The sequence below is a fragment of the Diadema setosum genome, chromosome 6 (assembly GCF_964275005.1).
Source record: "Diadema setosum chromosome 6, eeDiaSeto1, whole genome shotgun sequence".
Taxonomy (NCBI): domain Eukaryota; kingdom Metazoa; phylum Echinodermata; class Echinoidea; order Diadematoida; family Diadematidae; genus Diadema; species Diadema setosum.
The window spans coordinates 3,862,793-3,877,506 of record NC_092690.1 but is presented as its reverse complement, the minus strand read 5'-3'; the positions used below and the strand labels follow the sequence as shown (position 1 = coordinate 3,877,506).

Sequence of the window (14,714 nt, the reverse complement as noted above, 5' to 3'; positions counted from 1 at the left end):
TATTTTATTAAAGAGTTTGTTTTGAATATATATGCAGGGGCGGGTGGGTTGCAGTTGTGTGTATGTGTGTGTGTGTGTGTACGCGTAGGTTAGAGAAGTTAGAGGGGATGTGCAGTGTTTGTTTTACAGCAATCTGTTATCAATAGTTTTAAATGTGTTTTTCGTGTGTGTTAGATATTATTTCGGTAATTTTGTGTTTTATTTCATTCTATTGTTTTATTAATCAAGTAATTATTTAATTAATTGTTTTAAGATATTTATGATTTTCATGAAATGTTATTTCATTTTGTCATTTGATAGTCTTGCCTGTTTTGTGTCTTGCCTACGATATTATGTTTAATGGATTTGTGTAGTTTTATGTAGTTTTTATTTGCTTTGTATCTATGATGATGAATCACGTTATGCATACTTGTTTTTATTGCACGGACTGACTGAAAAACAGCCGTGGCTGATGTTAGTACCGTGGTTAAATAAAATGAATGAATGAATGAATGAATGAATTTGTTCAAAGGTATTTAAAAGGTAAAAATGTTGTCATTTCACAAGTTTCTCCATCTTCTAAAATTGATTGATTGCTACGTTTCTGTTTATTCCTAAATTCACACCATACGTAGGCCTATTATCGACATGCGCACTGAAGATATGCATTTCTCCACATGATTCCCCAATAATTTTGTGTTATTCAAATGGTAGGAACTTGGTTCTTTGCAAGTTTTGCGCCTTTCCCTCACTGCTCTAAAGCCTTTTGCTCTTATTTTTCTTCCATTCTAACTAATTTGTTTGTTTGTTTATTTTTTCCAACGTAACTCCTAATCACTGTCCAGATGCAAGACAGTCATGTTCATTTTGATTGTTTAGATTGTAACGTTGTGCATTTCTGTATCCCTTTATTGTGCATGGCCCTTGGTAGAAAGCTTTTTTTTAACTGACAAGGCTACCATGTTGAAATAAAACGGAAATAAATACATTTTGGTATACATGAATAGGCCTGGACAAGGAATGATGAGAGTGGGCGCTATAATATGAATGTAAAAATGACCTAAGTCCTGGACAGTGATAGTATTTTACACAAAATGTTATTGTGTGTACTTCTACATCGTCTATTGCAATGTTTTAAGGCACATTATTTGAAGAGTTTGTTTGCAAAAACCGATAAGTCCATATTTGCCAAATGGAGATATTTGCGATTAAAGGTCAAGAAAAATAAAGAGAATAATAAGAAAAATTTTGCTTCTTTTGACCATAACTTCAAAAATGTACCTTTATATGTAGTGACCAATATATCATTTAAAAGGTATTATTTTGTACTTTATGACAGAGATCGTACTTCAAAATCTTCAAAAATGGACTTATCGGTTTTTGCAAACAAACCCTTCATTTGCTCTTTTATGAAAACCGATGCACTTTACGGCTGGAACGAAACAACGGAGCAGCAACATGATAATGTTTTTATATGTATGTGTTCTCGCATGCAGCTGTCCCTGAAGTCGAATGTGCGGAACCACCCGTGCCTGCGTACGGCAACATAGTGGGTGGCCGGCGAGACAGATACCTGCCGGGAAGAGATATTTCCTTTGCGTGCGATCCTAGATATTCTTTATCCAATGACGCCACTATGTCATGTGACATGGAAGGTCACTGGTCTTCGAGCGAGCGGTTTTGTAGAAGTAAATATCAGACTTTGTATTGTTTGATGGGGTTTGTGTGTGTTTATGTGTGTGTGTGTGTGTGTGTGTGTGTGTGTGTATCTGTGTGTTAGTCTGTGTGTGTGATACTGCATGTAGAGTGTGATACGCATTAACGACATACAATCTTAGTAAAGTGCACTTTGTATTATCTGCTTTCGGCACAGACACAGTCAAGTATATTAATATTTCTTTGAGTGTCGGAAACCAGGTGGAAATGAGAAGGAGGCAGAATATTGATGAATAGAAAGGATGACAGTTGAAAGGTAAAATTAACGTTTTTTATGAAAAAATAAATAAAACGCCAGGACTAATATAATTTCCTGGGATATTGTATCAACTTGCACAGGTTTATTAGCTTTCTCTGTGTTTACTATTTGTAACAATATTTCCCAAACATTTCACGTAAGAAGAGCAAAGAGATAACAACACATTGTTTGTTCACTTATTGTTTTGGGGTTTCTTTTTCAAGTTGACTGCGACAGGGGATCTCAGGACGCAGAACAACAACACGTGTGTTACTTCAGGGAGGATAACACAGCAAAGAACTGGGAGGACGCCCTCGCAGCCTGTCGACTATACGGCAGACAGTTAGCACTGGCAAAGGACAAAGATAGTCATGATTACATCGCCAGCATAATTGAAGATAGTCCCGACTCTTTTTGGATTGGCGCCAAGAAAGGTAGAACGTGGCGATCGGGCTCGGGTGAGTATGCTGACTGATTCTTCAACCACTTTTTTTTTCTTCAAATCATTACATTATGATTATTTATGTACAAAGCACAATTCAAAATAGCAGGTCCAAAAAAACAACAACAATATAATTATAATGATGTACGACACAACGACTACCCCTTTCCCGTTTCGGATTCGGTGGTGATAGGAGAAAACAGAACTATCAGCTACCAATTACCAGAGATATTGTAATTTGATTTGATATTTTGTCTGATGTACACCCTTTCATGATTGTATATTTTTTTCCGATAGAAGCAAAAAAAAAAAAAAAATGTTCAGTTGGCAGTTAATTCTGTTCAATAATAAAAAAAAAAAACAAAGACAACCAATATACACCATATTATGTGACCGTGCACCACAAAACAAACAAAAAGTCGCACCCCTTGATTTTAAGTGAGGACTCAAAAAAAAAAAGTGAAATGGTTCAACCAAGTCAATCTTGAGTTTTTCATATTTTCTGAAAGAGCTATCCTTCTTTTACATATTCTTCAGTTTGGTATCATAATATGAATGGGAAAATGTGTTTTTAGCAGTGTTTCTACAACCCTTTTTTGGGGAAAAGTAGAATGATCAGGCTTGTCTTAGAGGCCGCTTATCATGTCTTGATATCCTTTGCATACTCTTCACTTTCAAGTCTAATAACTTTTGAAAGAATAATGCTGCTGCTTTGAAAGTTAGCAGTAATCATGGGCGGAATGTGATAATAGAACATGCTCAATTTAAGCTTAATTTAATAATCCCTTCCTGTGTTTTGTCCCTTTCATGGCACAGCCAGCACGGCTTGGTAAAGATAAAGCGCTTTAATAGACCGTGTACATCAGAGCCTCTTTTCTCAGTTCACACTTTTCAAGAGTGAATGCTTTCTTTCCAGTATTTAGGTGGGTTATGGGAGTCCATTTGTATTGAGTTATACATCATTCTAAAGCTCAGAGTCTGTTCTTTCAGGATCTGTCTTAATTGAAAATCCATGTCTGACGACTTTTTGTTTGTTTTGTGGTGCAGGGTCACATATATACTCAACGATACATTATGTACAGATTTGTTTAAGCGCCAAGAGTGTGTAGTGCAACTGATTTTTTGATTTTCTTGAAGCATGTTGCTGGACGCATGAGTAATTTTATCGTATCGCTTATTCCTATAAAGAATATAATTATTTATATTTCATTTGTCTTTGTTGCATATTTACTACCTCAGATACCAACGTGCTGATATTAACTATCAGTATTCGTTTGAGTTCTTCTTATGATAGTAACACTGGAGGATCAGTACCTTAAATCTACTAAAACATTTCTGGGAATCTAAGGATTAAACCATGGCATTAATGAATACAGCTTCACTACCGTTTGCACCCCGTCTAAAGAAAATGAATAATAAAAGCAAGCACAATACTAATTCGTCACGACCAATTTTTCACCTGTCCAGCACTCGGTGCCATCATGCAACGATTTTTCTGGGGCGAAAGCGAACCATCGTTTCTCACAGAAAACTGTATAGAGCTCTGGCGATTTCATCCGATGGATAGATACTTGTGGAAGGACGCCCTCTGTTTCCTAAGGCATGGATATATCTGTCAAGCTGGTATGCAGCTTCATACAATATTGATTGTCGTTATCACTTTTAGTAGTAAATTAGTTAATGTTGATGAGAACAGTAACAAAAGACATTTTCTTGAAATACAGTCATAAGTGTGGCGGTGAGTTAAACAATTTCCAGCCATTTAGCTAATCTGATGACTGGTAACCGGGTCAATGGTCAGTTTGCTTTGCAACGACTTGGACGGAGATTCAAATCATTACATAATACTATCCGGATTGTAAAAGCAGAAGATTAGGTGGCATGCAAATGAGAAAACAATAACGGATAACCAAATATCCATAACACGTGCATAGCTGTGTATATGAAAGGCGTAATACATAGGAACACAGAATGCAGAGACAGAGTTTGAAAAATATGAGTTGCGCTGGGTACTACAAAAAATGTAAATCGAAAGCTTCTTATCAATCTTCTAGAATCACCGATGCATTGAAAGGGACAATCGGCGTGTTTCCACAGAGAATTCGATAGACTTGGACTTTTGTAAACCCGAAATTAAATACGCGCTCACGCAGACCCGGGTTGTTTCCACTGCAGTAAGTGTATAATCGGTTAGAATCTGATTCCACGCCTGTTTGAAGTGGTGACCCGATGGCTAAGTGGCTAAGTGGCTAAGTGCATTGTGGGTAAATAAACATTCATAACGGCTGGTACGGATGTGCCGATCGATGCATTCAATTGCGTTGTGGACGGCTGTGGATGATGTTTTTGCAATCTAGTTTAATCATGCCACTGGTGATTGGCTTCAAATAGTATTTTCAGTTCATACAATGTGACCAGAAAAAAAAAAAAAAAAAAAAAAACGACGGGATTGTTCGAAAAGTGGCCTAAAATTATTCGAAATTGCCATGAAATTTTGTCTCATCAAGTCCATCGATTGTGGTACCTCATCAGCTGATAAGGGAAAAAAAGTAGTAACATTTCTATTTGCCACAAATTATGGTGCCCGATCGCCTGACAAACAAAAAACCAATAAAAATGAAATTGAAATGTGGTGCCCAATCGCATTAAGGTTTCCAAACACAATCCCATCGTGATGCCCGTTTGCGTGGTATAGTGCCCAGTCGTCCTATCATTTCTTGCTACAATTTGTGGTGCCTGATAAGCTGACAAGCAAAGTGAAAATAGGTCCTCAACTTTTATGCTCCCAACTGAAATGTGGCTCTCAATTGCCAAAACAAAACAAGACGAACAAATGCTTAGAGATTTGATTTCTGTATTACGTATCAATTCTAACGGTGCTCGGCAGTATCATCAACAGCGCCCTCTACACTACCGGGACTATGCACCTTTAACATCGCAATATTTCTGACATTGCGAAGTCCACCAAGCAACCTCCAAAAAAAAAAGATACTAAGCCTAACTGCGCATGTACCTCAAGAATCGCATATCGCCTTGTACTGACTTGTATGCGAATTTTTCGATTGCGCGACCATTGTCTGATATCTTCACGCAGTTACAGCGCGTAGTAATCTGGCATCTACCCTGCGCGAAGTGAGCTAACTTTACACTTTAGTTCTCCTGCTAAACTTGCGAAAAATGCTAGGTTAACTTCGCGCTGACGTCAAAGTTGCTATAGTGAACTTGGCAGTGGCAGTGAATTTGCGAAGTTGGAATGGCAATGTGAATGGGCCTTATGTCACACACATTTGACAACTTACAGCAGCGCGCTCACAACACGCTAAACTACGGGTGAATAGCTTCCCGATCTAAACTTGAAAGTTTACTTGAGGCGGGGTTTCACTGACTGCATGCATAAGCAATTTACCTCAGCCATACATTTACCATGTTGAAGCAAAATACGTCACGCGCTTATTTGCACCTGGAACGGCCCACTCGGCTCAGCTGGCGCTTTGCACGTTTTCGGAAGCACTTTTACAGTCAGACCGCAACTCCCCTATCAATGAGCTTTATTAAACATCTATCGTACACGAAGATTTCTGCTAATATCAGAGAGGTTATGCCACAAGCAGACGTAGTCCAGCAGCGGAGGTGGTCGCGCAACGGAGCTGCCGTTTCGCGTTGTCGGAGCTGCCACTGCTCGGATCCTGTACATAATTATAATTGAACAGTTTATGGCGGCATACTTTTAAATGTGCTCGACTTGAATATTCCACGCAGTCAGTTTTGCGCCGTTTTATAGTATCGTCACAATACTCAAGTAATCATAATGTTTAAACGTCGTAATGTTGTTGGAGTTGTTTGATGTTATGGCGTACTCTCGTAATTTCTAGGACTTGTTTTTAAGTCCTAGTAGATTTATTTTCTTTTAATGATCATACAGAAACCAATAAATCAAATCAAGAAAAAAAAAAAATCTAAAGCTCCCTATTCCACCAAACGCGCGACGTCTACGTCAGTTTCGAAAGGGAAAGGGCATCGCGCAGTCGATGCACACACTTTCAAGTTGTATTATGGAGGTGAAAAATAAAGATGATTTTAGATTAGTTCTTTTGTCTTACTTTCCTTTCAGTCTTAACATTCACTGGGAGGGATATACAATAAATAATAGAAGACCTCAATATAAGAACGACCCAAGTCCAATTTTTGGCCAAATTCAGTTTGACATGGGAAATTGTAGCTTATGCATGGACTCATCTTGTGTATGAATGATAAATCCTAATAACCCCCGGAAGTGCCTGAAATGAATGAGTTAAATCTTATATGAATGTAAGAATGAAGAACTTGGGTCATTCTTACATTCATATAATAGCGCCCTCTCTTATCCTTCTCTCATCTCTATAGCAGAATATCATGTATATGATTCAAAGAACGACCCTAGTCCATATGATTCAAAGAACGACATAAGTCCATCACACAAAATGGCCTCTCCACAATTAATGTAAATGTTAATTGTCATAATAATATGATATATATAACATATTATTTTCTAATTTGTATATACAATGTTGCCTTCCCATCACAGTTAAATAGAACATTATTGGACAAATAAAAAAGATATGGAGTTTTTTTAAGCTTACTCGAAATGGTCTTCCATGGACTAGGGTCGTTCTTATATTCAGATACAGTATTCAGTTATACCAGGCGATTTTTCGAGGTTCTGGTTATTAACCATGTGCCTTAGGTGACTTCAGTAGCACTATTCTTTTCCGGACTGCGCCCCTTAGAAAATAGTACTACTGAAGCCACCTCATGCACATAGTTTTAACCAAAACCTCTCAGACCTGGTATATTTTGTTCATTGTTGCCCCACCTTTTTTGTTTCTTTTTTGTTTCAGGTAAAAGATGCACAACTGAAGCAGGAAGTTCAACAGTGCTGCCGTTCTCTTACCTTAATACGTGTTTCCGGTTTGTCAAATTAGATGCCACGTGGGGAGAAGCTCAACGAGCCTGCCGGGATCGCGGGTTCGGCATCCTGGCCGAGATCCAAGACTCTTACACACAAGAATACCTGTCTTCCAGGGCTTGTGATATAGAGGTAAATGGAGAGGCCCAGCGGTGGTGGATCGGCGGGGTGGAGGATACTGAAAGCAAATCTTGGTTTTGGACAGACGGTAAGATTGTCTTCGTGATTTTTTTTTCCCACTTCACAGAATGGAGGGTTACAAGTGGGATAGTATACGGGATAGAGAAAAATAGGATGGGCTGGTAGAGATTCCATTTTTAAATGTTTTTAAGATTTGAATTGTTTGTTTGTTTTTGTTTTTTGTATTTTATGTTTCTATTTGTTATCTCTCAACATGTGTTTTCAATTACTTTGGTTTTAATTTATATACACAAATTTGGTCAACTTAATAAGACTTTTATTATAAATGCTTTTGATATGTGGCAGCTGCTCATAAAACTTTGTTTTTCTTGTTGTCTCCACATTATGTTACATTTGTATTGTCAATTTAAATTTATGTATATATCTTGCCTGAATGTCTTTTTTATCGGTTCGAATGAAATAAACGTGAATTGAATGATGATGCACAACTGCTACATGAGAAAATCATTTTAACGACTGCCTGAAAACCAAAATTCCTGTTCCGTCATGGGGGGGGGGGGAGTTATCCAGGGGGTATTTTTCAGGGTGATAGTTATCTGGGTGGTAGTTATTCGGGTGTAATTTATCCGGTGGGTAGTAACTCGGCGAGTAGTTAACCGGTAGGACTGGTACGTAGTTGTCCTCGGGGAAACAATTGAAGAGTTTGTTCGCAAAAACCGATAAATCCATATTTGCCAAATGGAGATATTTGCGTTTAAAGGTCAAGAAAAATAAAGAGAATGAAAAGAAAATGTTCGCTTCTTTTGACCATAACTTCAGAAATGTACCTGTATAATCTCTGTAGTGACCAATATATCATTTAAAAGGTATTATCGTCTGTTGAGAATGAGAAGGGCGTTAAGTTGTCTCGAACACTATGGGTCTTTTGACAACTTAACGCCCTTATCATTCTCAACCGACGTTATTTTGTACTTTATGATAAGGACCGTACTTCAAAATCTTCACAAAATGGACTTATCGTTTGTTTTGCGAACAAACTCTTCAATTTATCTCACAATTATGTAAATGAATATCAGGATATTGTAAGAATTTTTTTTTATTAGACCTTTCATGTAAAGTATTAAGATAAAACATTTGGATGTTAAAATCAATGAGTGTGTCCTTGTTACGAGAGAAAAAAAAAAATCACTATCAGATTTGTTTCTAAACAGAGAACCTACTAGAAGGCACTATTTTTATGCCTCCGCCACGAAGTGTCGAAGGAGGTATTTTGTTTTCGGGTTGTCAGTTCTTTCGTCCTTCCGTCCTTCCGTCTGTCCGTCTGTCCGTCCGTAATCGATTTTGTGGACAGCATAAATAGAAAAAAAAAATGTTTGAGGTATCCTCATGAAACTTGGCATGTGTACGTATGAGTGGGCGAAATTGTGCCTATCAACTTTAAGGTGCACATGATCAAGTTCAAAGGTCAAAAGGTCAAGGTCATATACTCAAATTTCATTATTTCCCCCATATCTGTACTATAAAATGCCAGCTGGTATTTACTTGAAACTTAGTGAATACATGTACTACCAAATGAAGATTCTCTAGACTGAGTTTGGGGTCATGATGCCAAAGTTCAAAGGTAAAAGTTCAAGTGAAAATTTGAAAATTTCAATTCTTTCCTCCATATCTCGGAAGTGGTTCATGGTATCTTCATGGAACTAAGGACTGACTGGAAGTGATTATCTATTGAATTTTGGGGTCATGGGGTCAAAGGTCAGAGGTCAAGTTCAAGGTTAACTCCTAATTATTCTAATTTGTCCCCTCATAGTAATGCAATGCCTTCAGGATTTTTCTTGAAATCTAGTGTATACATGTATTTCACAATAGAGATTCACTGGAAAGTCTTTCGCCAAAAGGGTCAAAGGTCAATTTGTCAAAGGTCATATGAAAGTAGTAAATGTCACGTCTTCCTTCATGTCACGAAAATGACTCAAGGTATCTTCATGAAACTTAGTATATATTTTACACATAATGTATGCATGTTCTGCATGACAGAGATTCTACTTGGGAATATTAGGTTCATAGGGTCAGAGGTCAAGGGTAAAGGCCAGTGTAAAATGCCAAAAATGTACTATTTAATGCTGGAATGATACTTTTTCTCCACCCATTGAAAACTACACGATGCATATATAACGTACAAAGAGTCAAAAGTCAAGTAAAAATCCTCAAATCACCAACTACATCCTCTCTTAGAAAATATAGCCATTCATCCAATCAAAAACAGTTCAATGAAAGTGAACATTCAACACAATCGTGTCATTTTAACATTTTGCCAATTATGATAAACTGTAATCACACATTGTGAAGACGTACTGTAGACCTATATTAGTATTAGGAGAAACATGCATTACAACGGAGGCATGCCAGTCTTCAAAGCGATATTTCTAGGTGGTTTTCTTTTTTTGTTTACCACATGGTGTATGTTTGTCATATCAAGCACATGATATGAACATTTAGTGCTTGTTTTTTTTTTTCCCATTATCAACGCATTTGATGTCTGCAATGAGGTGAGTTTCATTTGTTATCGTGTACCACAGAACAAACAAAAAGTCGCACCCCTTGATTTTACGTGAGGGCTCAAAAAAGGTGATAGGTCAACCTAGTCAATCTTGAGTTTTCATGTTTTCTGAAAGAGCTATTCTTCTCCATTATGCTTAAATTTGGGATCATAACATGAATGAGAAAGTGTGTTTTCGACAGTTTTTCTGCAACCCTTTTTTTTTTGGGGGGGGGGAGAGTAGAATGATCAGGTTTATGTTTTAAAGGCCCTTTTCATTTCTTGAATTCCCTAGCACACTCTTCAATTTCAAGTCTAATAACTTTCCAGTATTTAGATGGGTTAAGAATGTCTATCTGAATTGAGTTATACATCATTTTAAAGCGTAGAATCTGCCCTTTCAGAATCTGCCCTTAACTAAAAATACCTGTCTGGCAATTTTTTGTTGGTTTTGTGATCGAGGGTCACATTTGAAACTGTCAGTTATCACTCAGGAAGAAAAAAAAATGTTGGTGTCTGTGCTATATCCATATTCACGGTGTCGACTTGGGCTACAAAATAATGTGTTATTTATCACATGGCAGTAAATTTCTGTGGTGCATTATATTGCTCTAATTGTCTTACTCATTTCATGTACTTGTAGATTAGGTCAAATTGTATAATAGATAGAAATCAGAAAATATGAAACTCATAGTAATTGGAACATGGAGGAGGGATACACCCCTCCGGCACGAGGTAATATAATTCTTTTTTTTTTTTTACTTTAAAGTGAAACATATAGTGCAAACGTTTTGTAAGATATTGAATTGTTTCCATGAAGGAGTAGGAAAAATATAAAGTAGCATTCAGGGAAACAGACAATGGGAGGGTGCGGAAGGAGGATCCCTTCCCCTTCTACCTATAAATGAGGGGGATTTTGCATGTTCAGCCTTGATGATTCTTCAGACATCTGATGCAACATATTGGTGAAACATTACGATTTTTGTTTCCATCAAAAAAGGAACAAAAATATATAAAATCATGGAAGTGTGCGGTCGTAGTATCGTTGCCCTCTCTCACACGATGAAAAATTTCGTATTTTCAGACTTGAAATTCACAGATCTGTTGCACCCATTTGGAGAAATATCAGATATTTGCTTTCTATCTAAACATGTTAGGAAAAATATATATTCAGGAAAGTGTCGGGGAGGGGGTATGTGGGAAGAGAAACTCCTTCCCAAAGCATGGAGATTTTGGCATTATCCAAGTTGAAATTCAGAGCTTTAGCGCCCTCTTTTGGGAAAAATATTTGATATTTGTTTTTGTCATAAAAGTAAGAAAATATATTTTATGGAAATGTACGCATATGGGGAATAAGGTGATGCACCCTCAAGCAAAATTGATTTTTTTTTTTTCAGGTTACGTTTTCTATGGTGCGCACTGTTGATGAAACACACGATTTTTGTTTCTTTAATAAGTGTAATTAGAATAAGGACTAGCATATTCAAGGCAATAACCAAGTTGAGGATGTGGGGAGGATTGCATTTCTTATGATCATCATTAAACGGCATAGTGCACCCTTCTTGTTATATTGTAAAATATTGTCCATCCTCAAAGAGTAGATAATTCATAGTCCCAGTATCCTCAACCCCTCCAACACGAGGAAGCTTTTACTTCAATTTAAATGAAAAGAATTATATAATTTAAACATATTTGATGGACTATTTGGGAAATGTTACTCAAAGGGGCATTTAATTAATATAGGGGAAATGAGAGGTGGGAGGGTTAGGAAGGGCAAATCAACCTCCAGTATGAGGGATCGAATTTTGTATTTTGTAAGTGAAAGATCTAACACTTTTTAATGACATATTCAGAAAATTCTCAATCTCAAAAGTGCACAAAGTCTATGGAAAAGGACCGAGCGAGGTACGTTTGGCATTTGTATGATTGTAATTCAATGACAATAGTGCATATACTTCAGGCTGAATATTTGAAAAAATAATGATTTTACAGTCCAGCCCCCCCCCCCTTTTCCCAAGGGGGGGGGGGATACATGCATCTCACCCAATCTGTACCCATGTTGTGCACTAGGAAAAGATTCCGCTGGACCTTCTAATTTGTTGAATCTAGAACATTATGTTGAATTTCTTTGTCTCTTGAAACAGATTGAAAACAATATTTTTTCGATAAACAAATATGGAGGCCATTTTGCGCAACATTTGGTTTTTGCGTAGAACTCGCGTGGCTGTATCGGTATGAACGTTCCTCATTGATCTCTGAATAAGTGTTACATTGATTTGTATATTGTAATTTAATATTCTGCCTTTTTTTCCTTTTCTACAATTACTCTACATTGTTCAGTGATTGTGTTATTTTAATCATGTTAATTGTTTTAAATAGTGTGATTCTGTATAATTTTTCAATAAAACATAAATGAATAAAAATGTTCCAATAAAAAAAAGAAAACAAGAAAAAAATATGTATTCTATTGAATTTGTCATGCATCAAAGCATACATTTAGACATTTGAATTTTGTATTTGGGCTTTGTGGTTGAAAAGTTTTTTAATAAAAATCAGGAAATGGCGGCCATGTAGGACGTAATCTTGGATTGCAGAAAACGCTCACAAAGGATTTATGAGGACTTTTAGTATGTCTTTCTAGACATATTTTTGGAGATATCCTGAAAAAAAAATCAGCTTGTTACCAAAAATGTCCAGGTTAAAACCATTGATCTCGGATTAGTTCTTTAACGCCACAGTTTCCTTAAATATCGTTTTCTAATGTCCAAAAGGCAGTTCAAGTTTGTCTGGTATTTTTACAGGAATACTTCAACAATATATCACTATTGCACTTGATTATTCTTCTTTTGCTCTGTTAGGAAATGTATACTGAACGATATCAATATTTCACAAAAGTGAGGCATACGTGTCATACAGTGATGTGCTCGCCTCTGTACCTGTTTTTTCCTTTTTTCTTCTTCTTCTTCTTCATTTTCTTCTTCTTCGATTTTTGATTTGTATCAGGTACGACGGTTACAGCAACCCGGTGGGCAATTGAAAAACCAAGCCAAGACGAAAATGCCGAATGTGTGGAAATGACTCCACAGTGGAACAATGTGATATGCGACGTTGTTAAACCATTCCTGTGTCAGAAAGGTTTTTTTTTCAATTATCACCCTTTTTCTTTACGTATGACGTGTATTTGTTAGTTTCTACAAATATTTGGTATAGGTTATGCATGTCCACGTGAGGAACAAAAAGGAATGGGTTAAATCAGTTCATAAGCATTACAATGAAATTAGGGGAAATAGCGTTTTATGAAAAATACCTCGAATAACAGGCTGACAAAGATGGTTTCTTCAAAAATTAGAAGGAGCGATGTTACCCCTGAATATTAAGCCCAAGCTATTTTGACCCTTCCCATCAGGGCCAAAGAAAGGGAGTAGGGGGGGGGGGCACATTGTGCCCGAATGTAAATTTTGTATTACTTGGTGTATCATCTTCATATTTGGCTCATGAGGAGAGCAACCCAAACTCTACATGACCATATATTTGAATATTTTCCCTAGGTCACCCATGGAGGGCGCTATTTTCGACAACAACAAAAAAAAAACAGTGAAATGCATAGGAAATATTTTTAAACACATGATTTTTCTGTATAATTTCTTTATCCCCAGTATATGGGTTAGAATTTTGTACGATATACAATTACCAATGTTTGCACCTTATGACACTCTTTCCCTTAGAAGACACCAGAATGATCTAAGAAACCAGTTTCTTTCATGTCATCTTGAAGCCGGGTAATTTTCCTTTCAGGAAATGTATGGGTTGGTTTACTTTTGACTGATATTTTGCATTTGACAAGGACTTAATGGGTAAAAATACCGTGAAAATGTTATTTTTCACAATATATTTTGTTTTTCAACCAAAGGGGGCAGAAATGATGTGACTATTTTAAGGTACGTGGCATATATTATCTAACCGTGTTCTGGATTTGACATGTCATTGGTATGTACTACAAAATTATAAGAACTCTACGACCACGTACAGACTTTTTACAGAGAACAATTGAAATATCAGAGTCCTAAACAGACGAACGTCCATGATGCTTCTATCTCTACCGCTGCTGCAAATTCTACTTTGTTGTATCAACTGTAATGAATACGAAAAATTGGTGTTCCACCTACACTGACCTAATATACGTTTCATGCAAAAAAATGTACTTCTGCTGGCTGTATGAGATGTAATATTCTTTTTTTAAAGCAAAATTATACTCGGTTATCGTCAGGGATGTTCGTCCGCTATTTACTAATAAAGATCGCATCCCACTGAATGTTATTGGAGATATTGTTCTGAGTCGTAATCAACTAAGATCTAGCCACAGAGTCCTATAATATTATGTATGTTTTGAGTTTCTGCTCATGCCTTGTCAAATGCAAACCGATGTTACTTTTTTAGACAAACCTCCGTGAAAAAAAAAGGACGTCCGTGATATTGAGTGAGGCACCATCTTGCTTTGATGGAACAGGTACATTTTACCTCTGGCTCTCTAGCCGAGGAGCTGCATGCCATGTTTGGTCGGACTAGGGCTCGTCTGCAGCTTTTGGACTATACGATTCACCGAATACCAAGCAAATATTTTATAATTTCTCTAAAAATCCACCTCCTACTTCCTCTCTGAGCAATATATATGTTGAAAGGGTGTCAAACTTCTAATAATTTGCACTGAAAATAC

The 14,714-nt window shown here is 36.8% G+C and overlaps 1 protein-coding gene across 1 annotated transcript in view; it reads left to right on the top strand.

Annotated features, from left to right (window-relative positions):
• Nucleotides 1–3,950: 3,950 nt before the first annotated feature.
• Nucleotides 3,951–14,714, top strand: part of LOC140229906 (tyrosine kinase receptor Cad96Ca-like) — a 45,368-nt gene continuing 34,604 nt past the window's right edge. Inside the window, exons 1-3 of the mRNA XM_072310103.1 lie at nt 3,951–3,998; nt 7,253–7,528; nt 13,004–13,135. Coding sequence (XP_072166204.1) covers nt 13,075–13,135 — 61 coding nt within the window. The 5' untranslated portion in view covers nt 3,951–3,998; nt 7,253–7,528; nt 13,004–13,074. The remainder of the gene's footprint in view (nt 3,999–7,252; nt 7,529–13,003; nt 13,136–14,714) is intronic.